Source organism: Pecten maximus, chromosome 7 (genome assembly GCF_902652985.1).
Source record: "Pecten maximus chromosome 7, xPecMax1.1, whole genome shotgun sequence".
Lineage (NCBI taxonomy): Eukaryota > Metazoa > Mollusca > Bivalvia > Pectinida > Pectinidae > Pecten > Pecten maximus.
Window position 1 is genome coordinate 16,369,209 of NC_047021.1, and position 27,922 is coordinate 16,397,130.

A 27,922-nucleotide genomic window follows, 5' to 3' on the forward strand; every position below is an offset into this window, starting at 1 on the left:
AAAGAATCCCTTATCAAAGAAATCAATTATAAGCATTTACAGTATATCAATATTTTTTAGTTTCATAGGGGTATGAAACTAAAACATTTTGACATCACTTCTTAAATGAAAACTGTATCTAAAAAGATGGGAGACTTGTCAAATGCCTGGTAATTAAAAATATTTGTGTTTCCTTTGCCATGTACCACTGATAATGGAAACTGATAAGAAGGAGAGTAAACTATTTTACAACATTACCACTTATTTTCTTATAAAATTCTAACTGACCACCGATGGTATCTTTGAGGTTCAGTTTGTGACTGTTCTTGACCAGTCAATAAGTTGCATCATTATCTAAGGTGCCATAGAACAAAATGGCATGGTAGTTATAAGCAAGTGGCCATTAATTAATTAATTAATACTTACACAGATAAAGATCGGGTTTCTGAGGAAGGATGTTGGCTACCTTAACTACTTTGACAATGAGACGGAGGAGAAGCCTATAGCCCTTGGTATAATATTAGGGGTAGTCCTTCCCATCATCGCCATCATCACTCTACTGGCAATCTGTATCATCCGACGCCAGCGTAAGAATGGACCCAGTAAAAGTGGCATTCCTGAGATGTTGAAAGACTACGATGGAAAGACTGAGGAAGCTGACATAGGATTGAACCATGTGTCTGTGAAGGCAGACATGAACGGACAGATTCCAGGTATATATACCTTATTTACCCATTAAGAAATTGCTGGATAATATGCTAAAACATGTTTATACATTACTAATTACTAGCAGCAGTACATTGTTAAAAACAGCAAAGAATAAAGAGATAATAACAAATCCATGATTCAAACTCAAAATCAATTAAACAAAGGCAAAATACAAACAAATTAAAAGATATAGATTTTGTATGGAGACTCCTGGAAAATAACATGGAGGATGAAGTTGACCTCATCATATTTAACAAAACTGACAAAAGTTAAACAATGAAAAAAGCTTTCCAGTATACATACCTAAGGCACAGAATATAATATTGATAAAATATTAAATCAGACCTTCCTGCTACAGGAATGATACCTTTCCTTTCTTTTGTTATGTCAGTTTCTGATTGGAGGAATTATTGCCTATTAATTTGCCTATTTAAGTATGTCACGATTTCTGACCTTAGATTCAGGACCCTATATCAGCGAGCTCCTGGCCAGGATTGAAGATGAAGCTGCCCGACAGAGCATCAGTGACTTCCTCATACCCCGGTCAAAACTGGACATCGGTGAACTTGTAGGCAAAGGTATGTCAGGTTATATAGCATTCACTTAAACATGTACCTGTGTGAAAAGGCAACTTCTTATTGGTCAAATTTACAAATGGTACCAGGTTTTTATCCATGTCATACTGTTATAGAGCTAAATATAGCTAGATCCTTATTCAATCGTAACATCTCGCAGTATAACATAAATTTTTGGTCATCATTAAAAAATGAAAATTGATTTTTTTTTTTTTAACAATGAATGAAGATATTATATACTTGATCATTTCTAGGTATCTTTGGCAATACGTACCAAGCGACATACACGACATGTGTCGGGGCTGATAGTGAGGAGAAAAACACTGATGTGGCTGTCAAGTCACTTCTGGGTAGGTGTTAATAGCTGTGTATGGGGGGTGATCACCCCTTATACTGACTGGACTTAATTATATCATATGTAAGGGGTTCACAATATCTTGCAAAGGGTTAAATGTAACAACAGGTTATAGGGTTAGGATTGTTTTTATTTACTCATGTGTGATACATTCTAGACATTCAAATGAAAAGTTATAGGATACACATGTGGGTTAATGTTGCATTTATAAATAAACAGAACAAAAATCATTATGTGTTTTAATAAGATTCATTATGTAATAATTTCCCTGTCAGATTTTGGGTAATCGGGTGCTCTAGGACAGTTTATAGAGCACGTGTTAATGTTCATGATTCAATCTTGGAACTCTTCAGTGTTTTGAGTATTAAAATCGGTATACAATAGTGTAAGCTTATATAGAAACGAACAAACGTTGATAGACGAATGCAATGGATCGTTATTAATTCAATTAATTATTTACAGATGATTTCTAAAGACTTAAAGTATAGTTAGAAGTTTTTGGTTGTATGTGCAGGTTTGTATAGATTCAACACTGTGGTAAAACCACATTCCTTGTTGTTGCCATGACAGCCGATCAAAGCTGCCATCACGAATGCACTGACAAAGTGAAAGTTGAAGTCTTATGCGCAACGTGCCGTTTTTTTCGTAAAACTACATTCATACCTCATATTGATTTAGGTTGTTTTACCATATCTGATCAATTGGAATATAAGAAAACTAACAAAAACACAAATAAACACAGAATGAAGCCTTCGTGTTAGGCAGTGCAGACACTATACGCAGGATCTGTAAACAATGTGACGTCATCGGAATGTACAAGTGGCAACAATGTACAACAATATGTATTTTACATGAATACACTAATAAGCAACAAAATGGGACACAACATTAACGCACATGCGTACTTGCAACGAGAATAGAAGTCGGGAACACAACTTCTAAGATGAACTAGGTGTCACACCACTAAGTTTATAGTTAGTTTTTACCCCCCAAAAAACTGTTGGTGTTGTACTTCTAAGGACTGTTCATCTGCTGATGTTGTACCACTAAGGACTGTTCATCTGCTGATGTTGTACCACTAAGGACTGTTTATCTGTTGGTGTTGTACCACTAAGGACTGTTCATCTGTTGGTGTTGTACCACTAAGGACTGTTTATCTGTTGGTGTTGTACCACTAAGGACTGTTTATCTGTTGTTGTTGTACCACTAAGGACTGTTTATCTGTTGGTGTTGTACCACTAAGGACTGTTCATCTGCTGATGTTGTACCACTAAGGACTGTTTATCTGTTGGTGTTGTAGCACTAAGGACTGTTTATCTGTTGGTGTTGTAGCACTAAGGACTGTTTATCTGTTGGTGTTGTACCACTAAGGACTGTTTATCTGTTGTTGTTGTACCACTAAGGACTGTTTATCTGTTGGTGTTGTACCACTAAGGACTGTTTATCTGTTGGTGTTGTACCACTAAGGACTGTTTATCTGTTGTTGTTGTACCACTAAGGACTGTTTATCTGTTGGTGTTGTACCACTAAGGACTGTTTATCTGTTGGTGTTGTACCACTAAGGACTGTTTATCTGTTGGTGTTGTACCACTAAGGACTGTTTATCTGTTGGTGTTGTACCACTAAGGACTGTTTATCTGTTGGTGTTGTACCACTAAGGACTGTTTATCTGTTGGTGTTGTACCACTAAGGACTGTTTATCTGTTGGTGTTGTACCACTAAGGACTGTTTATCTGTTGGTGTTGTACCACTAAGGACTGTTTATCTGTTGGTGTTGTACCACTAAGGACTGTTTATCTGTTGGTGTTGTACCACTAAGGACTGTTTATCTGTTGGTGTTGTACCACTAAGGACTGTTTATCTGTTGGTGTTGTACCACTAAGGACTGTTTATCTGTTGGTGTTGTACCACTAAGGACTGTTTATCTGTTGGTGTTGTACCACTAAGGACTGTTTATCTGTTGGTGTTGTACCACTAAGGACTGTTTATCTGTTGGTGTTGTACCACTAAGGACTGTTTATCTGTTGGTGTTGTACCACTAAGGACTGTTTATCTGTTGGTGTTGTACCAATAAGGACTGTTTATCTGTTGGTGTTGTACCACTAAGGACTGTTTATCTGTTGGTGTTGTAACACTAAGGACTGTTTATCTGTTGGTGTTGTACCACTAAGGACTGTTTATCTGTTGGTGTTGTACCACTAAGGACTGTTTATCTGTTGGTGTTGTACCACTAAGGACTGTTTATCTGTTGGTGTTGTACCACTAAGGACTGTTTATCTGTTGGTGTTGTACCACTAAGGACTGTTTATCTGTTGGTGTTGTACCACTAAGGACTGTTTATCTGTTGGTGTTGTACCAATAAGGACTGTTTATCTGTTGGTGTTGTATTACTAAGGATTATTTTATGATGTTTTCTGTTATTTAAATGTTACAGCATCAATATGTTTAATTGTTTTCTACAATAGAGAATAAGGTCAAAAATACCAATCCTTCTAATTAATATTACATGCCCTCTGTGATGGTTGTAAATATGAGTTAACCTTTGACCTTACAGGATGTAACACAGATAATGCGACAGTGGATGCCTTCCTACAGAAGTGTCTTGTACTAAAGGACTTACAACACCCGAACATCCTCCCTCTCCTAGGCTTGTGTCTCTCTGCAGCTGAGGAACCTCACATGGTGGTCCCGTACCTCGAGAGGGGTGATCTCAAAACCTATGTCAGGGATCCATCAAAGGTTTGTAATGATAGTACTAGTTGTCCCCTAATATGACAGGGGTGGTCTCAGAACTGATATCTGGGATATGTCAGATTTTGATATACATTATAGTGGTATTGTCATTAAGTGATAATTAACATACCTGGTATATTGTCATTATACCCCCGCAACAAAGTTAGGGGGGGTATACTGGAATCAGGTTGTCTGTCCGTCCGTCTGTCTGTAGACGCATTTTGTCCGGACAACTCCTCCTAAACCGAAGGGCCGATTTCAATGAAACTTCACACAAATATAGAGGACCATGGGTAGATGTGCATGCCACTTTCTTTTTCTCAAAATTATGGTTGTTATGGCAACTGGTCACTATATTAATCTTAGTTAGCCTCTAATTAACAGTTCCAATTCACCATTGACTCGTGCAGATTGCGGGGGTATTAGTCAGCCATCCTGGCGACAGTTCTAGTTTGTATAGAATATGGCATAACATTTATTGATGATATTTTTATGTTATTTTCTATGCTATATAGTGTATGTACAGGGGTATTTTAGTACTCAGAAATTCTCCAAAACTCCTGATCAATCCTCATCATTTCTCATATACATTTACTAAAGGAGGATGGACAATCAATCATAAACTAGGGTGAGGGAATAAACAGAAAAACATTCACGAGTATGGATAAATGTAAAATTTCTATATCCATACCGGGGAATACTGAGTCTAATTCCTTAAAGTATAGATAAATGTAAAATTTCTATATCCATATCGGGGAATACTGGGTCTTATTCCTTACAGTATAGATAAATGTAAAATTTCTATATCCATATCGGGGAATACTGTCTTATTCCTTACACGAGTATAGAGAAATGTAAAATTTCTATATCCATATCGGGGAATACTGTCTTATTCCTTACACGAGTATAGATAAATGTAATATTTCTATATCCATATCGGGGAATACTGTCTTATTCCTTACACGAGTATAGATAAATGTAAAATTTCTATATCCATATCGGGGAATACTGTCTTATTCCTTACATGAGTATAGATAAATGTAAAATTTCTATATCCATACCGGGGAATACTGTCTTATTCCTTACACGAGTATGGATAAATGTAAAATTTCTATATCCATATCGGGGAATACTGTCTTATTCCTTACATGAGTATAGATAAATGTAAAATTTCTATATCCATATCGGGGAATACTGTCTTATTCCTTACACGAGTATAGATAAATGTAAAATTTCTATATCCATATCGGGGAATACTGTCTTATTCCTTACATGAGTATAGATAAATGTAAAATTTCTATATCCATATCGGGGAATACTGTCTTATTCCTTACATGAGTATAGATAAATGTAAAATTTCTATATCCATACCGGGGAATACTGTCTTATTCCTTACACGAGTATGGATAAATGTAAAATTTCTATATCCATATCAGGGGAATACTGTCTTATTCCTTACACGAGTATAGATAAATGTAAAATTTCTATATCCATATCGGGGAATACTGTCTTATTCCTTACATGAGTATAGATAAATGTAAAATTTCTATATCCATATCGGGGAATACTCAGTCTTATTCCTTACACGAGTATAGATAAATGTAAAATTTCTATATCTATTTCGGGGAATACTGAGTCTAATCCCTTACACTTTTAATGAATTTGATCTGTGTCCATACTTTGTTTAATGTTGACCTTTGTTCGCTACACTGACCTTGACCTCTAGTGTACACTAATCTTCTGTTTGTAGAACATAACAGTGATACAGTTACTGGAGATGGCCCAGCAGATCTCTGAGGCAATGGTTTACTTAGAAAGTCTACATGTCGTTCACGGCGACTTGGCCGCTCGCAACTGTATGTAAGTATCAACCATCAAGAAAATATTGAAAGTGAAAATTACGTGAAAAAGAACAAATCAATACAGGGGGGTGGAGACACACAACATCCCAGAAGGTATAGAGAGTTGTAGCAATCCAGGCGAATCTGCTGTGGATACATATGTATATAACAACACTCTCCAATAAATCGGACCATCAAAAAAGAACTGTGATCTTTAATAATAGGGTTTTAACAAAGGAAACCGCACACTTTATTTTCACCTGTTTTCTATCACATGACAGGATAGCAATCAACTATAAAGGTATAAACTAAAGAAGGTACTCACCCTGATTACCATAGCAAAAATCATACACCATTACACTCCAACCTGTCTATAAAAAGTGACATTTATTTAAGCATTGATGTCATTTTATTTTTAGTTTCATCGGGGTATGAAACAAATTTTGTTTGCAAACTGTATGAATCCGCGTAACAAACAAAATTTGTTTCATACTCCGATGAAACTAAAAAATAATTGACATCAATGCTTATAATTAATTTTTTAAAATGATTTTCTAATTTAAAACATGTTTTATGTACAATTTTACTGGTTTTAAATGAGATTCTTTTTCTCAAATCAATACGCAACGTCAATTGCCGTATAGTGACGTCACATTTTTCGCGCCATTCTCGGAATTTCTTACATAGAAGAATGAGAAGAATTTTTCGACCGATCACATTTGAGTATTTACCATGAAAACAAAGAAAAATTAATTATATCTATCATGAATTCAGCCACACTGAAACACAACACACAAGACTTTTATAGACTGGTTTCTGTCTTGACGGTCGGTCTGACTGTCGATGTGTTTGGCCTGATTAATCATTTGTTTGTAATGTTTGGTGAATTAATATGTTGATGACTATGTTACAGGCTGACTGACGACAAAATGGTGCGTGTGGCAGGGTTTGGTGTAACAGATCTGTACTCGGTAGACTACTGTAAGGCGGATGAGGACAGGAATAAGATTGTCACCAAGTGGATAGCACCGGAGGCCATCGACAACTTCACCTTCTCTCATAAAACAGATGTTGTAAGTTTATCATAAGGTGCTTTATAGTGATAAATTTTCTTAAAAGGTGGGTTGTTTCAAACCTGTTTGTCAAAATGATAAGACAATGGATTTGTATAACACAAGCAAGTTTCAAGATTAAAAAAAAGTAATATTAGAGCTAGTTTACTATTCCCATCAAATAATAAGTATTTCTGAGAGCTATTATTTCTGTCAGGTCACAAATTTCTGTTTTATTATGCCATCCCGTCTCGTTGTATCGCTTCTCAGGAAGCTTCTCAGGAAGCTTCTCAGGAACTGCTGAGGTTTCGAGTTGTCAATTGGCAGCGGGCATTTATGACTTAGAGACATTTTCTGGTTGGAAAATATTCAGTAACTATTGTATTATATATTTGAATTTGACCTTAAAAGGTATAATATTATAAAAAGCATTCATAATAAAGTTACATGTGTGTAAAACCATTGATCTTTATATCACTCAACTTTCCTTGTAGTGGTCATATGGTGTGTTACTGTGGGAACTGTTGACAAGGGGAGTAACTCCGTACCCAGATGTGGAATCAAAAGACCTGAAGAATTACTTAGAAGGAGGTCATCATCTCAAAAAACCCAGGCAATGTCCAGAATCATTGTACGTATTTTTTTTATTATTGAGAAAATGTACATTTTTTTATCAGAAAAATTTTTGAAACCTTGAAATAAATGTTTAGGAAGTCTCGAGGATTTCTGAGTGGAGATGATCTTTTGTTACAAAGATGTAATGTGGGTAATGGTCAATGCTGTGACTGAAAGTTATATGGGAATCGGTATTGCAGTAGAAGAATAAAGGATTTTCATGTACATTATTGTTATATTGTTAGTTCTTCACTAGTAGCGTACTGGTTTTGTAAAGTGTGGTATTGTGAAAGTGAGTATTGTGAAGTGTGGAATTGTGATGTGTGGTATTGTGAACCCTAAGGCAATGTGAAGGTAGCTGTACTGAAGACATGCCATGATCACTCTGTCCACATACTGATAATGTTACTTAAAAGAATAAGACATATTGTTAAATATGTTCTATTTTATAGGTATGTGATGATGGTGCAGTGTTGGACAGATAGACCCAATGATAGGCCCACATTCCAGGAAGTCAATCAGGATATGAAGACCTTCCTGTCAGCTGACACCGGTGAACAAAATGATGATACGTCTGACACTCAGCCACTGAAGTCCAACATTGAACCTGGAGGCTCGTCAGAGTACCTAGAGGTCATGGGTTAATGTCATACAAGTCTTGACCTAGATGTTGTTTGTAAAATTATCTACAGGTCATAGATAAAGGCCATACAAAAAATTAGCTCTGTGTCAGTCAAAATTGAATGAAAGTTCAAACTGACCTTGGTTTACAAGTCAGGCTTAGCATTGACTAATAACAGACTTGCTCTGTGTGAGCATTTCAAACCAAATATGATCATAGATCAGTGTTGGGTAAGACAGCAGAGATGGAGGTTGTGGAGGAGAACACCAAATAAGGTTAAAAAAGAATTGACTCAGATTGTAGAGGAGAGAAATTGCTGAGACAAATACAGATATCATGTATGCTTGATGGAAAAATGTCACAAAATAAGATATCCATATTTTGTTAGCAACAAGAGGTACATTGGAGGTGCTGTTACACTGTTAAGCTACGGAATAGCAGAAAAGTGTCTAAGCACAACAATACTATCAAATACAATCATCTACATATGTGTAAAGTTTATGGGACACTTCAGAATGGCTGGGATGGCCGTTTTTGTGAATGATAAAGACAATTGATTCACTTTTCCACTGATTTCAATGTTAAAGAGATCAGTGTTGCTTTTAAAGTGCTGAGGACACCACAAAGTGGTATAAACATTTCTCAAGCTTTGTGTGTGCGAGATTTGGAACTGTGTATGCGCTGGTGATGATTAAATGTCTGCATAAGTTGAGATTTCAGTGTAATGAGTTTGACTGCCATCATATCGGATGTGAGGTTGGTCGTTATAATTGTAGCATGTTTCGTCAGATATTGATCATCACTATTGTTTCATGTTTGCTTTAATTGGCCAAGCCAGTGGAGCAGTAGATTAATGTTTCAGATGTGAGCTGTGTTAATCAACACATATCATGATATTACTGTTTATCACTCCGGGTTTGATTTTTTTTTCTTTTTTTTTTTTTAATAAAAGATTGATTTTCTTGTCGATATGCAGGAATTTCTTTTGCTAATTAAAATCTCCCATCAATATTTTGTATATAATTACTATCAATGTTGAAAAACACCGTCATTGTGAACTTGAATGTGTTATTGTAAAACCTACATGTATCGTTCATGAAATCATATAGATGTATACATAAGTTAGCAGTATTACATCATTACTTCAGGCCTGCTCTCTTCATCTTTTGCAATAAGGTTGTAAAATCAGATATTCATAATCATTTTCATCAGATTTATCTATAAATGTAAAAAGTGTTCATGTTTTACAAATCTCCATTAAATGTATTGTGTTTAATTGAGTGATAGATATTTGCCATCCTCTGTCGACAGTATGACGATATTTTGCAGGCTTCAAAGAGAGACTATTTTTATTAAAATTTCAATGATGCATTCTTTCATGTAGCGTCAGCTACAGCTCTCCCTGGTGATCATGATATGTACCTGATGTGACCATGTTTACAGCTCCACCTCGTGGCATGATATGTACCTGATGTCACTGTGTTTATAGCTCCACCTGGTGGCATGTTAGGTACCTGATGTGACCATGTTTACAGCTCCACCTGGTGGCATGATAGGTACATGATGTCACTGTGTTTACAGCTCCACCTGGTGGCATGATAGTTACCTGATGTAACAGTGTTTACAGCTCCACCTGTTGGCATGATAGGTACCTGATGTGCCACTATGTTAACAGCTCCACCTGGTGGCGTGATAGTAACCTGATGTAACTGTGTTTACAGCTCCACCTGGTGGCATAATAGGTACATGATGTCACTGTGTTTACAGCTCCACCTGGTGGTATGACACACAGGGAAACATACCTTTACTTGAGTATGAGGACAGATAATCTGCGACATACTTTGTATTTAAGTGTAAGGACAGATAATCTGTGACATACTTTGTATTTAAGTGTGAGGACAGATTATCTATAACATACTTTGTATTTAAGTGTGAGGACAGATAATCTGTGACATACTTTGTATTTAAGTGTGAGGACAGATAATCTGTGACATACTTTGTATTTAAGTGTGAGGGCAGATTATCTGTGACATACTTTGTATTTAAGTGTGAGGATAGATAATCTGTGACATACTTTGTATTTAAGTGTGAGGACAGATAATCTGTGACATACTTTGTATTTAAGTGTGAGGGCAGATTATCTGTGACATACTTTGTATTTAAGTGTGAGGACAGATAATCTGTGACATACTTTGTATTTAAGTGTGAGGACAGATAATTTGTGACATACTTTGTATTTAAGTGTGAGGACAGATAATCTGTGACATACTTTGTATTTAAGTATAAGGGGAGATTATCTGTGACATATTTTGTATTTAAGTGTGAGGACAGATAATCTGTGACATACTTTGTATTTAAGTGTGAGGACAGATTATCTATAACATACTTTTTTGCATTCAAGTGTGAGGACAGATAATTTGTAACATACTTTGTATTTAAGTGTGAGGGTAGATAATCTGTGACATACTTTGTATTTAAGTGTGAGGACACATTATATCTGTTACATATTTTTTGAATTCAAGTATCAGACAATTAATCTTTGACATAATGTGTTAGATAATCTATTGAATGATATCATATATGTGTATGTGTGCTTTATATCCGCATGTTTTTTATTACTTTTATTTATTGACTATTGAACAGAGCAGAAGCTGTTTTGTTGATGACCAATACAAATAGTACCAAGATTTTTTATGCTTTTTATGAATAATTATCTTTAATAATTATAGTTTGTATCTTGTGTGCCATTGTTTATATAAATATATATGTACTTTAATTTGTTCCTATTAATGCTATGTGTTAGTATCTGCAATTATATAGACCTACATGTATCTTACTGGTCAAATGACAGTGAATGTCTTTAAATAAGGGAGTTCTCTTAGCTAGCAATATAGGTCCCATGGGCCTTTTGTGTGACTTTATATAAAAAAACTAATGTTTTCTTTCCAAGATATGAATTTGATATTTTTCTTAAAGATTTTGAAATAATTCTGATTTGTATTTGTAATGTTATGAGTTATAATGACATAATCTCACAAGAGGTATGTTATGATTCTCCGTGATCAAAGTGCTATCCCTCAATAAGCACCTTCCTTTATACATTGTATATGTTCTTGTTAAATTTTCTTTGGTCTTAATGCTTGGTCTGGGATCTTCATGACTGACCATTTTGTCATTGTTTCACAAATATTTCTTCAAATCTTTTCGTAGAAACATTGTAGATAGACATGAATTTGATATAAAATGGCAACAAAATTTTATCTTTTATTAAATTCTATTCAAAGTACGGAAATGGAGGATTAGAAATCATTGACCGAGACGGTAAAGCAGGAGATGATGCTAGGTTCTTTCGAATCTCATTCTGAAAAGTATACTTTCAAAACATTGATTTGCCTTTGGATCATATTCATAGTGCTAGCAGGTCTAAATCTGTTTTTAGGTGTTTAAATATAGAGGTCTGTATTATTACATGTTTTGAGAGTCTGTGGCTGGTGGGCCAACAGAGAAATCTTGCCTACCATGAAAACGTGCAATATTAGTTGTCTTTGCTTCTGTCAAATATATCGGTCTAACAGCAAGTTGGTGCTTACTCATTTTAAATCTGTCTTTTAATAAATCATAAATATTTCTCATAAATGTACTTTTTAATAGGTCATCCGAGACAAAGTCTTAAGTGACATATTGTGATTGCCTTTTGTTTGTTGTCCAATGAACAATTTACATTTCCAACTTCTCTATAACCAAAAGGCCCATACTGTTGGGCCAGCAGCATGCTGGGGTCAAGGGTTACTATATCTGTTGAAATGAATTACCTGGACTTACTATTTATAAAGAATCAACAACATCTTCTCGGTAACCAAAGGATCAGGGTTATAATAGGCCAGTATAACATGCTGGGTTGAAAGGCTACTAGATTTGTGTAAATCAACCTTTGCCTACTTTCAAGGTCACAGGGGTCAATTGAAATCTGTTAACACTTCTCAATAAAAATAGGCCTAGGGTCATGCAATTTAGCAAGAAGTATGCTAGTATCGAGGGCTACCAAGATTGGTCATATGAATGACCTTTACCTACCTTCAAGGTCATCTGTAAATCTGTAAATGACTTCTTTTCCATAGCCAGACTCCCAGAGTCTTGATTAGGGCCAGTAGCTTGTTGAGATGAAGTGTCACTAACTTTGTTCAAATCAACAGCCTTGACCTACTTTCAAGGTCAAAGGTGTCTAATGTGTTAAAATCTTAATTTAAATACAATAATATATGAACATATCAGAACTCGGGTGACTATTATGGCCCATGTTGTTTTTAACAAAATTAATAATGATTGATTTCCTGATGAAGGAAGTTTATCATGATCAATGCACACCAATAGTTAAATGGGAATTATGGGCCAAGATAATGATATTTCTTGAGTGTTTTATCAAAAAATGTTTAACAATTTTTTTTACAAACTTTTCTTCATAACACTTCAATTTGTAACATTCTGAATGTGACCATTCGTCTATCAAACACATTCTCATTTTCCCTTTACAGATGTAAATACCAAACCCTGCTTGTGGCAGCTGTGGTCTTAGAATCGCCAGTCTGTGTTTTTATTTGTTTTATCCTGTTTGTTTTATAACTTTCCTTGTGAAAGAATATTTATTGCTTTACTGCCAGGGGCTGTATGTAAGAGATACAAATAGAGATTGTTTTTGTCATAGGTTTCGTGATATCAGCTGGCCCCTGGTTTCATCAACACTGCTCCCTATACTTAGTAACTTAAAGATTTCAGAGGAAATCATTACAGAATTTAAAGAAAGTTCCTTAATTAAGATATTTCCTTAAATTCTGTTATACTTTCCTATGAAAAAAATGAAATTTTCATAAGTTAAGTAACGTTGATTAAACTGGAGAATTACTGTATCTACCCTAGTCACAGGTTTCGTGAAGCGATCATATACAATGTAAAAGTCAATATTTCAGCGACCATTAAAGAGGATTGTCAGTCTAAATTTTATAAAATTGTCCATATCTGAATACACTGAGGTGCACAGTTGTATGATTTTATTATGTATAGAATATAAACATTAAAATCTGGACCTAGAATTATAATGCTTCCATGATTAAAAACTATTCTAGGATTTTGAAAAAAGTAACCTTATCGACATGTTGAAAAACTAGGGTTTAAAATTGCTGTAATTTGTGGTCAAACTAATAACTTTTATAACCAAATAAAGCTTATTACCATATACATGTAGCAAGTTGTTTTAATGAAAGTAAAATTTAGCATTTTAACATCTAATTTCATTGGTTAAATTTTAGCAATATTATCCAACCTAAAATTGTTACCTTTTTTCATAATTAGCAGTTAACCTCGGTATTTTTGATATTTAGTAGTAAAACTCAGTATAGTTAAGAACTGTGTAAACACAGCATGTGTACTGTATTCACACCACCCAAATCAGTCCCCAATTTAGTATCTTCTAGGTAAGGGCATGCGGCACTCTGTGGGATAAAATTTAAGGGAGTTTTTTTTTTTAGTTAGAATGTTAATGATTAGCAGTTATTTTAGCAATTCACTATCTGTCACTAAATTAGCTGAAATTAGCGCCTAATTAACATAACCCACAAACAGTACTAGCCAGGGTGAAAACATTAACCCACAAGCAGTACTAGCCAGGGTGAAAACATTAACCCACAAGCAGTACAAGCCAGGGTGAAAACATTAACCCACAAGCAGTACTAGCCAGGGTGAAAACATTAACCCACAAGCAGTACTAGCTAGGGTGAAAACATCAACCCACAAGCAGTACTAGCCAGGGTGAAAACATCAACCCACAAGCAGTACTAGCCAGGGTGAAAACATCAACCCACAAGCAGTACTAGCCAGGGTGAAAACATCAACCCACAAGCAGTACTAGCCAGGGTGAAAACATCAACCCACAAGCAGTACTAGCCAGGGTGAAAACATTAACCCACAAGCAGTACTAGCCAGGGTGAAAACATTAACCCACAAGCAGTACTAGCCAGGGTGAAAACATTTCCTTTGTGGTTGTTAAATTAAATATTGCACCATTCTTATTCTATCAAATCTATATTTTTTCTGATCCATATACTGTACGTAGCACTGTTGTCTACCCATGTGTGAACCAGCTGATATATGTTGTGAGGAATGCGAGTGTGTTACTAAGTGGTTGATATTTAATACATGCCCTGTATTTTGTTGCCAGCTTTTTGTACATTTTGTTATATTTATACACTCACTATGTACGAATGCCAGGCAAATAAGTCGCTGTTCATATAATGTCAATAAAGATGCTTTCTGAAATAAGATGTACATTGGCGATCTTGTTTTTACAGTAACAACACACCACCTCTGTTTACACCATATATAAGATGGCAGATAATAATCTAATTGAATTTGGATCTCGTATTACATTTTGTTTTCTATATTTCCTTATATGGAGGGAGCCTCATTCAAATTTTTGTTCTGATGACCTTTATAGATGTATATAATTAGCAGGGTTATCATTGACAAATCTTTTACAGCTTTCTGTCAGAATCTTAGCAACATTAACACAGATCTTCTTATTTCTACTGTGGTACCTGGCAGCAGCACTTTCATTGGTTGATGTATACTGACCTTTGGTCATCGAATGGGAACTACAAAAGGGCTTGTCTGATCTCCATGTACAGAAGGGAAATGCAAGTCCTGAATAAAAAGCTTGGCAAAAGACACTACATGTACATGTATTTATTGACAGTATCTTATAGGATATACTAGGTTAGGTTTAGTATAACTGTGAAACTACAGTTAATTTGACCCTTTTTGGCCCTGTCCATAAGCCCCTGGGGGTCAGTCAGTGCCGACATTTGCAAACCATCAAACTGTCATCCAAGGCTGATAATATTAACAAAGTTAGAATGAATTCCAATAGAAATCAAACAAATGAGAGATAGTCAAAATTGTGATTTCCCAATATAAACTATAAATTTACCCCCTCCCCAGGGTCATGAAATTCACAATTTTGGTAAGACCTTTCTATCTAAGTATATGATTCTACTATATCTAGGAGTTGCATGAGAAGGAGATTTTTGAAATTTTAGTCAATTTGACCATTTTGGCCCCGCCCCTCAGGCCCATGGGGGGTCGGGACCATATAATTCACACTGGTTGACCTTTGGCCATAGAAGCTTACTGCCAAATTTCATTGAATTTGGTCCAGAGGTTTTGGAGAAGAAGTCAAAAATATAAATTGTTTACAGATGCATGACGCCGGACAAAAGGCGGTTAGAATAGGTCACTAATTAATATAAAAAGCACTGACATTCAACACATAACAAAAATATTCCCAAATAGCACAACATTTATTACAATGAATAAATACAAATGCATTACATAATAGATTGCTTTTAAATGGCTTTTCTTTCACCAGGAAGAACTTAACCACCAACATATATAATGCCCCTTAGGCTATTCCCGATATGACCAACAGAGATCTAGACCACAAATTTTCGGCGCAAGATGTAAATTAAGTTATGCCCCTTGGGCTATTCCAGAGATGACACAAAGAGACCACATTTCTCAACGGAGTAAAACATAAATTTAAGTTATGCCACTTAAGCTATTCCAGAGATGATGCAAAGAGACTACATTTCTCATCAGCGTCAGATGTAACTAAGTTTCTGATGCCTTGAATGATGTTAACGTTCCTGGTGCACAAAAATACTAACATGGGGTGGTAACTGGTACTTGGGTACCCGAGGTCATGTGACTTCAGCACAAGATACCACAACAGAAACGGTACATTAATACCAGCAGTCATATTGACCGATTATGGTTCCACTACACAGATACCCAGTATAACAGTTAACAGTAGATTTAGTACATGAGGTGATATGATAGACTGAAGCACCAGGGGTACCACAATTTAACCCCAGAACAAACAAACTACACCAGTTCCTCATTTTGGCATAGATTTCAGCGTACAGGTACCACAACACCAACAAGGAACACTTTTTAATCCGAAACATATTTTCTGAAATAGCCATTGTTATATCATGGGTAACAAATAATTTGACATTTTTCAAAAACTAGTGTTCTTCTATAGAAACTACTGTACATAGAAGTTAAATGCTTTCCAATTCTACAAAACACAATCGTATACAATTATTAAATACCTATTATTATCACATTGGTAAACGGAAAAGGTCCAACAATTATTCTTACACAAACTGTTGTCCACCAACTCCCAGGCTATAGTAAAAAATAGCAACAAATAGTGGGCATAACTGGCATTAAATAAGTTGGAATTACCTGCTGGTGCTTTTCCCTTTACCAGTGTGTAATTCGGTATGGGATGTGCAGAGTTGATGTGGAAATATAGATAATGATATGACAAAGACTTGTATGTAACAATTGAACACTGGCTTGGCAAGTAAAAATGGAGCTTCACTTCACACGAATAGAACTGAACACGTTTTATTTATATGTACAACTCATTATTTATCCTTTCCAATCTCACTATATTTATACCCAAACTTTTTTTGAAAATCACTTGTTGTTTCAGGGCTTACGTAAAGTCTTACCTAAGTAATCCAGAAACAAACACTTACATATTATCTACTACGAAAATACACATATTTTAATTTTGTTCATTCAAGAACAGAAATGCAGCCTTTATTTCATGAGATATCACAGACTGTTATTTCATTTAAAGAAATAATAATTAATTTGATTATGATCACAATAACAATTATTTCATAGCCAAAGAATATATAACCAAAATTATTCTGTGGTGTTCAGCTCAGTTTTATAATTACAGGAACTGCTATACTACCAGATCATATAATTGATGTATCAATTAGAACCGAGTGCCTGTTTCAAGAAAATTACCCAGACTTTTTACAATTAGACAGTATATATACTTCACTTACACAAACCTAAAATCTGCATTTTAATATAAGTGCTTGGAATGTTGCTGTATAAATTGACAAAAAGTTATTTGTTTTGCGTAAAGGTTTGAAAGGGGGTGGTTTTTTTAAACGAAATTAAATAGAAGCATAGATTTTTATAAATATTAGCAATTGAAAAAGATATTCCAAGAAAAATTATCAAAAGTGAACTTAAAAATATGTCTGTTTAAATATAGCAGAAAAACAATACATATTGTAATGTATATATACATGTTATCTTATTCAAGTTATATTCTATATACCAGTACGTACAGTGTATATCCAAAGTCCAATACAAAACATATATAGGTAATACATACTGTAGGTACCTCGTACATTTATTTTGTGTACATAACTTTAGCTCGAAAAATCCAACATTATCATACAAGACATCCATCGTGTCTAGTACATTTAGTACCTAACCTTACTCCTGGAGTCATTGACAGATATATAGAAGTCAACTCACAATGGCCGAGCTTCAATCATTTTTATATACAGCACATAATTACCTTGCAAAAATGAAATACCGGTACTTTTAGGTCATATACATTTTATACAAACTTAATCTATCTTAACAATAACGTGTAAGTAGTAATTAACAATCATAATTAACAGAAGAAGGTGCGAGTTTGATTTTCACAATATCAGAGGTATGTAGTCTATATGGTAAAGAACAGCATATTCAGACTCTATGGAAAATGAAATTGTGTCCAGGTACCAAGGAAAACGGAATCATTTTCAGATTCCATGGAATCTGGAATTGTGTTCAGATTCTACAGAAACTGGAATTGTGTTCAGATTCTATGGAAACTGGAATTATGTTCAAATTCTATGGCAACTGGAATTATGTTCAAATTCTATGGAAAATTGAATTGTGTTCAAACTTCATAGAAACTGAAATTGTTTCCAGATATCATGGCAAATAGAATGATTCTCACATTCCATTGAAGCTGAAATTGTGTTCAGATTCCATGGAAGCTGAAATCATGTTCAGATTCCATGGAAACTAGAATTGTGTTCAGACTCTATGGAAACTGAGACCATTTTCAGACTCCGTAGCTGCGGTCATATATTTCTTCATACTTCTTAGGTGAATTGATTGATATAATTCTAGTTTAAGTTTCTACATACTTCTATTTCTAGCTTAAGCTCATAATAATTGTTAACACTTTTAAACCACGTACATGCATACATTGTAGCAGTGTCAGAAGAGTTGGGCGGATCTATATACTACCATCTACAACTATGGACCAAAAGATGGGGGTATGACTAAAGAGAAATTTGACCACCTTCAGCTTCATTAGGCTTGATCAAGATATGACAGAATGATTGTTCATTGATCTGTGAATCATTAATACATCTAAATAAGGTAATCCTATAATCACATTCAACAATCTGAGTCATTAATTATCATAACAGTTTCACAAATTTGCCAAATTTATTTTGTTGGGCTTCCTGAAGACATAAATTGCTGGTTAGGGTCCATTTGTATTTCTTCAAATGACGATCCAGACTCATTTCCATCAGAAATGTCTCCAGAATTTTCACCGGCAGCCTTGCTCTTCTCAGGGCTAATTTCTGGACTTGTTACTTGTTCTGAGCTAAACCCAGAATCTAGCAAGTCTTGATTTTCATTTTTTTGAATTGTCTCCCTTGCTTCAGATTTTACTGACGACCTTGGACTTTTTTCATCAGCAGTTTCCTCGTCGTCGTCCGACACCTCCCCCATGAAAGTTGTGGCAGAGGCCTCACTGCGGGAGACGCTGCTGTCGATCATACTCTCATCAAGGGAAACTCCTTCAGAATCTAGGTCCTCAATATCATCCAGATTTAGTCCAGTTTCTTCCTCGGCCTCCTCTACATAAAACTCGCTCTGCTTGGCCAGGGGAGCCATAAAGTGGATTTTGTCTTTGTCGTAAATCTCCAGCATGGGATGGGCACAGAGACGGTGTTCCTAAAAAAGCAATGCATACTAGACTGTCACTGTTGTATTTGTCATCAAATGGTTTAGTTCCGAATATGTGGACAAGTGGTGTTCTGTAAATCATGTTACTGGATCATTTCTAAAACACATTTTGATGCTTCTCATCAACATTTCATGCAGAGATATTGACATTTATTTTATGGTTTTAAACCTTTTTTCATTAATAAACATGGTGACTGACCATATATTGCTACATTATTTCTAAAATATCCTCCACTTCCTCATGAAATGAACTGACCACAGTGTATAGCTATTTCATTGTCACATTTCCAGTGCCTGGCCAGTTTAGAATTGTTTGTAGACTTTTAAATTTTAAATAACCCTTTAAAAGTAATTCAGCCATTCAAAAATGATCACTGCATGGAAATAACATATATAGAAGTGATAGAGTGACTACTTTGGCCTTTGATGTTTGGGGATTTAATATTATCAGGGCATAGACCCTTGAAAATATGATTTGACTCCAAAATCAGATTTGAAACTTGAGTTTAAATTCATGTTTATTAGTCATGTTTTGTCTCTTCATATTACTGAGAAATGATAATTTGACTTCTGATATTGTTAAAAATCAAGGGTCAAATGGTTGCCATGATTATAATATCATATATTACCTCTATATAGGAGCCCAGGGCAGGGTACACTTTGAAGATGGCCACGAATATAGACAGTGTACTTTTGTAGGGGAAGGAGGTGCTCACGGCGAAGGAAACACTTGGCAGTCTGAACACCTTATACCCGTCGTCCAATAACTTCTTTTTGAAGTCTTCATCTTCTGGTTTACCATCCTCGGATAAAACTCCTCCAACAGCATAACGCAATTTGTCGGAAGGGACCTGGAATTCAGATCGAAAAACATTTTTTTGTAAATCCTGGTTATCATCTAATACAAATCATACATACCTGGTATATATGGTGCTGTATTTGATAATTAAAGTAATTAACATTTCAAATATGATGGAGATGTTTCCCTCGCAAATCAACTTTGTACACTAGTCAGTACATCCATTGGTTTAAATGTACATGTATATAGCTATGATCTTGCAAGTTTTCTCCAGTTTCAACACTTGTACTTTAATCATCTGGTCTAGATCGGTTAGTCTTGTAGGCATGTTTCATCCACCTAAGAGACAGTTAATTTATTATTAACTATCCTTAGAAATTAAACATATCATCAGCAATCATTTATGTAAATTTTTAACTTTTTAAGTTTGATAATATTTTTTATTTCGTTAGCTACTGGTTTATCACCTACATGACTGTCTATTGCTAGCTTCTGTTTAATATTTCTGGTTAAAGCCACATATTCACGAAGAAACATATATCAATGTGTACATTTTGAGCTTTTTATAGTTTTCGGACTTGATACATACCTAACAGATTATGTTGAATCAGAAACTGAAAGAAAATGTATTTATGAAAGTATACAGGGAATTCCCAAAAATAATAACTGGCTGCCGGACCAAGTTTCTCTGAAAATTAGTCCCACAATGCAACGGCGGGTTTTACAGTCCATACAGACAGATTCTACCAAACAAAGACGCAAAAGTGAGTGGAATCGGCAAAACCCGAGTATGTCCTTAGGAAAGGAAATGATTTGTTCGAACTTAGCGAGAGAAGAAAAAGGGAATAGACTCTAATTCCGATTTTGCCGGATGTCTATTGGATTGCTGGTTAGCATTTGAACTTTTTCAACTTCACCGATCTAAAAATGTATCGATGTTTTGCTGTATGCATATTGCTACATTTTAAAATTAAGTATCTAAATGTGAACTATGTGTATTTTGGTCAGTTATTACGCGAATATTCTGTTAATATGTTTAAATGAAAGCATTATTAGACAAAGTTTATGTATGCTCGATATGTAAACAACGGCCATGTGTGTAGTTTATGTGCAGTGCACGTTGTTATAGCCTCGTTCTCTGCTCCCTGACAAATCTCGCGATAAATATAAATGCGGCGAGTTATTTTTATACACTGATGTCTCAAGGACTCCCTCGGTCAAGCGTCCAGGCCAGTGGTCATTTTAATGTTAGGAGAGAGTGAATGAGCATCTTGGATTGCCATTAATACATGTGTACAACTAGAATTTTAGTTGTTTGGGAGTATGTGGCTTTAGTTATAGGGGTACTAATTCATACAGGTAAAGTTGTTTTTAAAGAAACTGACCGAGTCTTCTGTACATGTATATAGGATCATCACTCTATTTTCAGATGTCAATATCTTATGTCCTTTAACTTACACATATGTATTACAATGTGAACAGTTTAACAAAGCCCGAGACAGTTATGACCTGGTTTGTATATTGTTCCCAATTCTTTCTTCGTGATGACACACATACAACAAAAATCTAACTAAAGCATATACCCAGTATGTATTAACAGAAATTCATGTCACCCAGACTGTGTGCTTCAGAGCATAAATTATGAGATATCTAATAATAACATCACCTTTCAGTTGGCATTAAAAACTAGCCAATCAATGTAGGCAGAGCTACCTGGCTATGGTTTGTATCTACTTTTGCATGTAGGCACATGGATTATCTCCCCTTGTATTGTGGTGAGGATACAGATGATCACGACATCTCGTGTGAAAACATGAATTGTGTGTAGTTCATACAGAATTTTGTCTATATTTATTTTAAAGATGAGTGTAAAGCACACTAATATAACTTACCCCGATATACAATGCACTATTTCATATAGTCAAACTGACATGATCACAGGGACTTGGCATAAATTAAAATTCCCATTCCATAGTGTACTCATGTGAATTATACATATGGACCGTTATTTGGGAATTGTGTTGAGTCTCTATGGCCATGATAAGATTTATTCATACTTCAATACCCTATAATAAAATTCTACTTCTAAATGGTAATGGAAATCTTCAACACGTTAAAGATAATGCCTTAACAGATGTTGAACCTATTTCTAAATTTAAACGGAGGAAGCCTAGGTGTGGAATTTACTTTGATAGTTGAATTATAACATCCAGGTATTTTGCATTGTCTACGTGCTCTAGCATATATGCCAATGGAGGATGTAATTATGGATAATGGGGTTTTCTCCTTGTTCACAGACAACACATTGCACATGCTGATGTGGAAGGCCATGCCCGTCTTCCATATCTATTTATATAGCTCTAGTTTGTCAAAGTCTTGCTGTAGAGTTTAAGCATCATTGTTAGATTTGACAACTAGATAAGCAATAATAGTGTCATCTGCCAATAAGCGGATGGTAGCATTTATATTTAAGCACACAGGGATATTGTTAATGAAATAAAGAAATAAAAGTGGTCCGAGGAACAATCCCAGGGGTATACAAAAAATGTACCAGAATGGACGTCAACAACAAAGTCAGTCAGTTTCCCCCTCTACAACTAGATTGCTTTCTGCCAAGAAGGAATTCTCAACCCAGTTTACTATCTTTCTTTTTACATCATAGTACTTTTAGTTTGCGGATGACTGATCATGACTTATTCGAAAGCCTTGATTAAGTCAATAATGAGAAAATAAGTTTGGTTTCCTTTGTCAAGGTTTCTAGATATGTCATTGATAAACCAAGATATTCTCATTACGGGTTGGTTCTTCAATGACTTTGATTAGACAATTACTGAGTATCATCCAGTAGGTTTGAAATAATTTTTCTGTAAAAAACTTGAAAATGTCTCTGCCTGTATGATTTGCGCATCCCCAACTTGAAACTTTATTTCAGTACAAAAAAACTGTGAAAATTACACGAGTTTTTACGGTATGTATTTTGGTAATATGACTTGTTTTGGGTTTCAGAACTTTGTTCTTCCAGTCCAAGTCAGGAAGGTTGAAGGCTTCACCTATTATAAGGGCTGCATTTTTATTTTGGAGGGCTCATTTATTGAATCTATAAAAGATCACATGCTCTCTTCATCAGAGGATTTTTAGTGGAAAGAACTGATGTTAAGAGTTCATACAGTATTACTCCCAACTATACATTAATCTTAGCCCATACCATTTCGTCTAACTTACTGGGTGTGAGGTTGCAAATTGTGTAACTCATCACTAATATCACTATAGGTCTTGCTTTATCGTGATGAGTACACCTCCACCATCTTTACTGATCATATGTCACAATTTTTACGGTCATTTTGGAAAATTTTGTTACAAAAAACAAATATTTCGGCATTTCTAATATTTGCGAATTGCCAAGCATCAGTGTCAATTACAATGTCTGGCATGGAGCTCGAGCTATCTAGTATGTTGCCGACTGCTGAGGAGGTGTTGTTTATTTCGAATAGATTAAAAGTTTATATTACAAATCCTTAGCGGTTTAAACATGTCTGGCATGGAGCTCGAGCTATCTAGTATGTTGCCGACTGCTGAGGAGGTGTTGTTTATTTCGAATAGATTAAAAGTTTATATTACAAATCCTTAGCGGTTTAAACATTTTGTTTTTAGGGAGTTCCCTTTTTTTATGCGGACAGGGGTCTGTGAGTGAAATTGAACATTGGTGCTGGTATTGAAATTATCTAGACTGGATTATGTATTAATCTGATTGAATGTGCTAATGTTGTACGGAGATCAAACAAAATAAGGCTATAATTTGGTTGATTACATTGATTCTATTATATATATCTATGTATATAATACAGTGTCAACTAACGTCACTAACATTTTAATATAGATCCTTATAGGTTTTGGTATGAACATTTTGACAAGTGATGTGGCATCACTGGTTACAGATTCCATACATGATACCTCTGTAATCCCAGTTGACGGTGTTGTCATCACATGACCACACATGTAGGTGTTGTTGTTACCCAAGTAAGGCATAATGCAACATACACTATTCCTTTTGCTATGTTTTCAACAATAAATTCTATGCCAAGGGAAACAGATCACTATGAGGTTGTTTTTATTAATCTACCTTACAAGTATCGTCCGATGAGATGACATCATTGGCAAATAGCCACAGAGTCAGATACGTGTATGTGGTAGGTAACCAATTAACCTACTTGCAGCTGTGCTATATGTTGTTTTTTTTTTTTTTTTATCTTACATACATTTGTATTTCCAATTTTAGAATAGACTAGTTGAAATTCTTTCCTCTTATTTTGTAGAATAAACAAACTTATAGTATCAGATTAGGCCTAAATTTAATATGTTTTTGCACAGAAATTTGCTCCGTTTGTAAATTGTTTACCAGTTTGGGGTCATCGTAGTAGATACAGACAACCCGATGGTCGCTCGGAGCCAGAAGACTGATGTCACTGCACAGCTGACCTGCTTCTTTGTAGGGTCCTCGCGCAAACTTGTAAGCAATTGTTACCTCTCCTATAGGTGGCTTACCGGTCCCAACATTCACATGTTCAAATAGCCCAGAGTAAATCACCAGGACAAACAGTGTCAAAAACAAACAAAACACTAATACTCCTATCCCCGCCAGAAGTAGTACTTCCGCCATTGCTGTCAATAGTCCTTTCGTATGACATCAACAAATTTATAATCACGTCTGTACCGACGCAAATATGCAATGTGTTCCGAATGTCTAAAGGGAAGCTACTCTGCTACACTTAAATTTCCCGGGAAAGACATTCATTAACCAATACTATTCAAACACGGAAAAAGTAACTGCTATGAACTTTATTATTATTATTTCTTAATTTTGATTTTTTGGGGTATTTTATTATTCTTCTTATTATTTAGTTATACGTGTTTTTTGTATTTTTTTTTGTATTTTTTTTTATTCTACCATAAAGTTCGTCATGAAGTAACTTTATATTCTATAAAACGCATACTGAAATTATGTACGACCCAGAACCAAGAATTTTATAAAATCATTTACAATGTTTTATCAGAATCTAGATGTATTTTCTATTGTTTGTGGCGATTTCAATATTGTTCAGGGTCAAAATTTAGATCGTCATATAATTATACGACAGTTAACCACCCCTGAGCTAGGAATATAACAAGTTAGAATCTATGTGATTCTTAGAGAGTGCATAACCCAAACTCGCGTCGCTTTACTTGGTAAAGGAAAAGACCATATAAAGAAAGCTTGACTAGATAACTTCTTAATCTCTGAAAAGTAACTTAAATGATATTTTTGAGAATCTAAATACACCAAAATTAAATGACAATGAAATTGCAATGCTCGAAGGGACATTACACATGCCGAAACTGCAGTAAAATCAGATGTAAAAATAACAAATCCTCGGGTTCAGACGGCTACTCTGCCGAATTGTACAAGTTTTTTCTGGTCAAATTTGTGTGTTTTCGTAATTAGTTTTTAAATAACGGATATGATCACGGAACATTATCAATTACTCAGAAACTTGGTATTATCTCTATGTTACCAAAACGGAAAAGCCTAGGGAGACCCATATATTGAATGTCTCGTACAGAATTGTATCTACATGCTTAGCCAATAGAATGAAGTTGGTGCTTGATATATTATTGATTTTGATTTAAACGTATTTTATTTGTCAAAACACATTTGGATTAGACACAAGTATAAAACTTATAATCCGTCTTTTCCCGTATCAATAAATGATGAAATGAATATACATGACCGAAAATAATAAGGACAATTGATGATGATGTGAACATGTCAAAAATAGCTATACGATAAAATTAACCATACACATAAAAATTGTATCATATTATGAAGTCACTGTACCCGCAAGTCTGGATTGAATTATTACATGAAAATCTTAAGGGAATTTTAGCTGGCAGATACATATGAGGAAATACCCGCCTATCATATTATATTTTATATTATACCGAAAGGAACAATATTCCAGGAATTCTATTATAAATCGATTTTGAGAAGGCGTTTGATTCGGTTTCATTGCAGTTTTTATACATAGTCCTCCATCTTTTCAAGTTTAGTCCAGAATTTCTAAATTGGGTTAGAGTTCTACACTGTATATGGTGATGCGAAGCTTTGTGTTCTTTAAACTGTTTTTTTTCTCTCCCTTCTTCATTTTGATTTAAACAGGATTAGACACAGGTTATTTCAACTTATCTACGTCTTCTTCCAATGTACATTTACACATTGAAAGACCTAATGACGCAGTATATATTTACACACACGCACACAAAAATTCCCAAGTCTGTTTCATAATATAAATCGCCAATGTGGGCATATGATGGAAGGTCCATAATAATACGGAGGGCTTCTCTTTGTGCCTTCTCTAGCTTTTCTGATTCAAATCGAACACACCCATCCCACAATTCGCAAGCATATTCCAGGACCGATAAAATGAACGTTTTGTATATTTTCAACAGAGCATTGCGACTAAGAATGTGTTTAAGTTTCCGTAAAACATTATTTTTCCTCATATCAGAGGTATATATTTCGTGGATGTGATCTCCCCAATTTGAATCAGAATTTAAAGTTACACCTACATGTTTATGATGACCAGTAAAGAAAAGCGCTTTCCCATCAAATGCATGTATTAAATCTAAATCTTCAACAATGCTTACCGAATAACTGGTAAATAATGCATCTGTCTTATCAGGATTAAAAGTAACCAACCATGTGATAGTCCATACATTCAACTTATCTAGATCACTACTCAAAAGCTTCTCGAATTTCAAGACAAGAGGATGACGACTTTAAAAGTAAAGTATCATTAATTTTGCAAATAGACGAGAGGTAGATTAAAACATATCAGCAATATCATTAATATAAATTAAAAACAAAAGGGACTTGAGAATTGAGCCTTGAGGAACACCTGCCTCAATAAGACTTTCGGTAGAATAAGAGTTATCTAAAAATACATTTATGTGTCTCTGAGTTAGGTATTTTTCTAGTCAAGAAAGCAATTCACATGAAATACCATACGATTTAACTTTAACCAACCAACCAACCAACCCCTATTCCCTTCTTCAATATTGGCAGTCTACTATTGGCCGTGGCTTTAGACAGGGCGACCATATTTCACCATAGATAGATATGTGTCGAGATTATGGGAATTCTTATAAGGGCTAATAAAGATATCAACAGTATTAGAAATATAAGCAAAGAGTAAAGGTTGTTTCAATATGCAGATGATACCGGAATTTGTCTAAATGGTTAAGAAAAACCCCTTGAAAAGACTCTTGACCTCGATCAGTGTTCAAAATATTCAGGACTTACACCTTATTCTGATAAAACAAAAATAGTTTGGATTTGAGCTAATAATCCTATGTTAAACAATGTTGAGAATGGAATTTGGAATGGACAGATGAACCTTTCATATTTTTGGGTAAAATTTTCAGTCTTGAACTAAATTACATAACAGAGATACATTTCAAAGCCAAACTTTACGATATTGATAACATTATAAAACACGGGTATAAGATACGACTAACTGTTCTTGGTAAACAAACAGTCATTACGTCCTTACTGAATCAAAACTTACTCATCTTTTTATGAGTCTATCAAGACCGGATGATACATTTTTGAAGGAGTTAGAGAGCATCTTTTATGAATTCATCTGGAATTATAGAGAAAGAATTGCTAAAAACCATTTTATTCAAGATTAAAAAAAGAAGATGGGTG

The 27,922-nt window shown here is 34.9% G+C and overlaps 2 protein-coding genes across 2 annotated transcripts in view; one reads left to right on the forward strand and one right to left on the reverse strand.

Moving 5' to 3' along the window:
• LOC117331752 (hepatocyte growth factor receptor-like) overlaps positions 1-14,792 on the forward strand; it is a 56,376-nt gene extending 41,584 nt beyond the window's left edge. The window contains exons 17-24 of the mRNA XM_033890628.1: positions 410-692; positions 1,146-1,265; positions 1,517-1,612; positions 4,172-4,356; positions 6,101-6,210; positions 7,105-7,264; positions 7,738-7,874; positions 8,311-14,792. Coding sequence (XP_033746519.1) covers positions 410-692; positions 1,146-1,265; positions 1,517-1,612; positions 4,172-4,356; positions 6,101-6,210; positions 7,105-7,264; positions 7,738-7,874; positions 8,311-8,503 — 1,284 coding nt within the window. The 3' untranslated portion in view covers positions 8,504-14,792. The remainder of the gene's footprint in view (positions 1-409; positions 693-1,145; positions 1,266-1,516; positions 1,613-4,171; positions 4,357-6,100; positions 6,211-7,104; positions 7,265-7,737; positions 7,875-8,310) is intronic.
• A 1,018-nt stretch (positions 14,793-15,810) lies between these two features.
• LOC117331753 (testis-expressed protein 264-like) lies at positions 15,811-24,850 on the reverse strand. Its single transcript, XM_033890630.1, has 3 exons — positions 24,578-24,850; positions 20,012-20,233; positions 15,811-19,370 (listed from the first exon to the last, which is right to left on the reverse strand). The coding sequence occupies exons 1-3, from the start codon at positions 24,836-24,838 to the stop codon at positions 18,855-18,857; spliced, it is 999 nt and encodes a 332-aa protein (XP_033746521.1). The 5' UTR covers positions 24,839-24,850; the 3' UTR covers positions 15,811-18,854.
• Between the last annotated feature and the right edge of the window lie 3,072 nt (positions 24,851-27,922).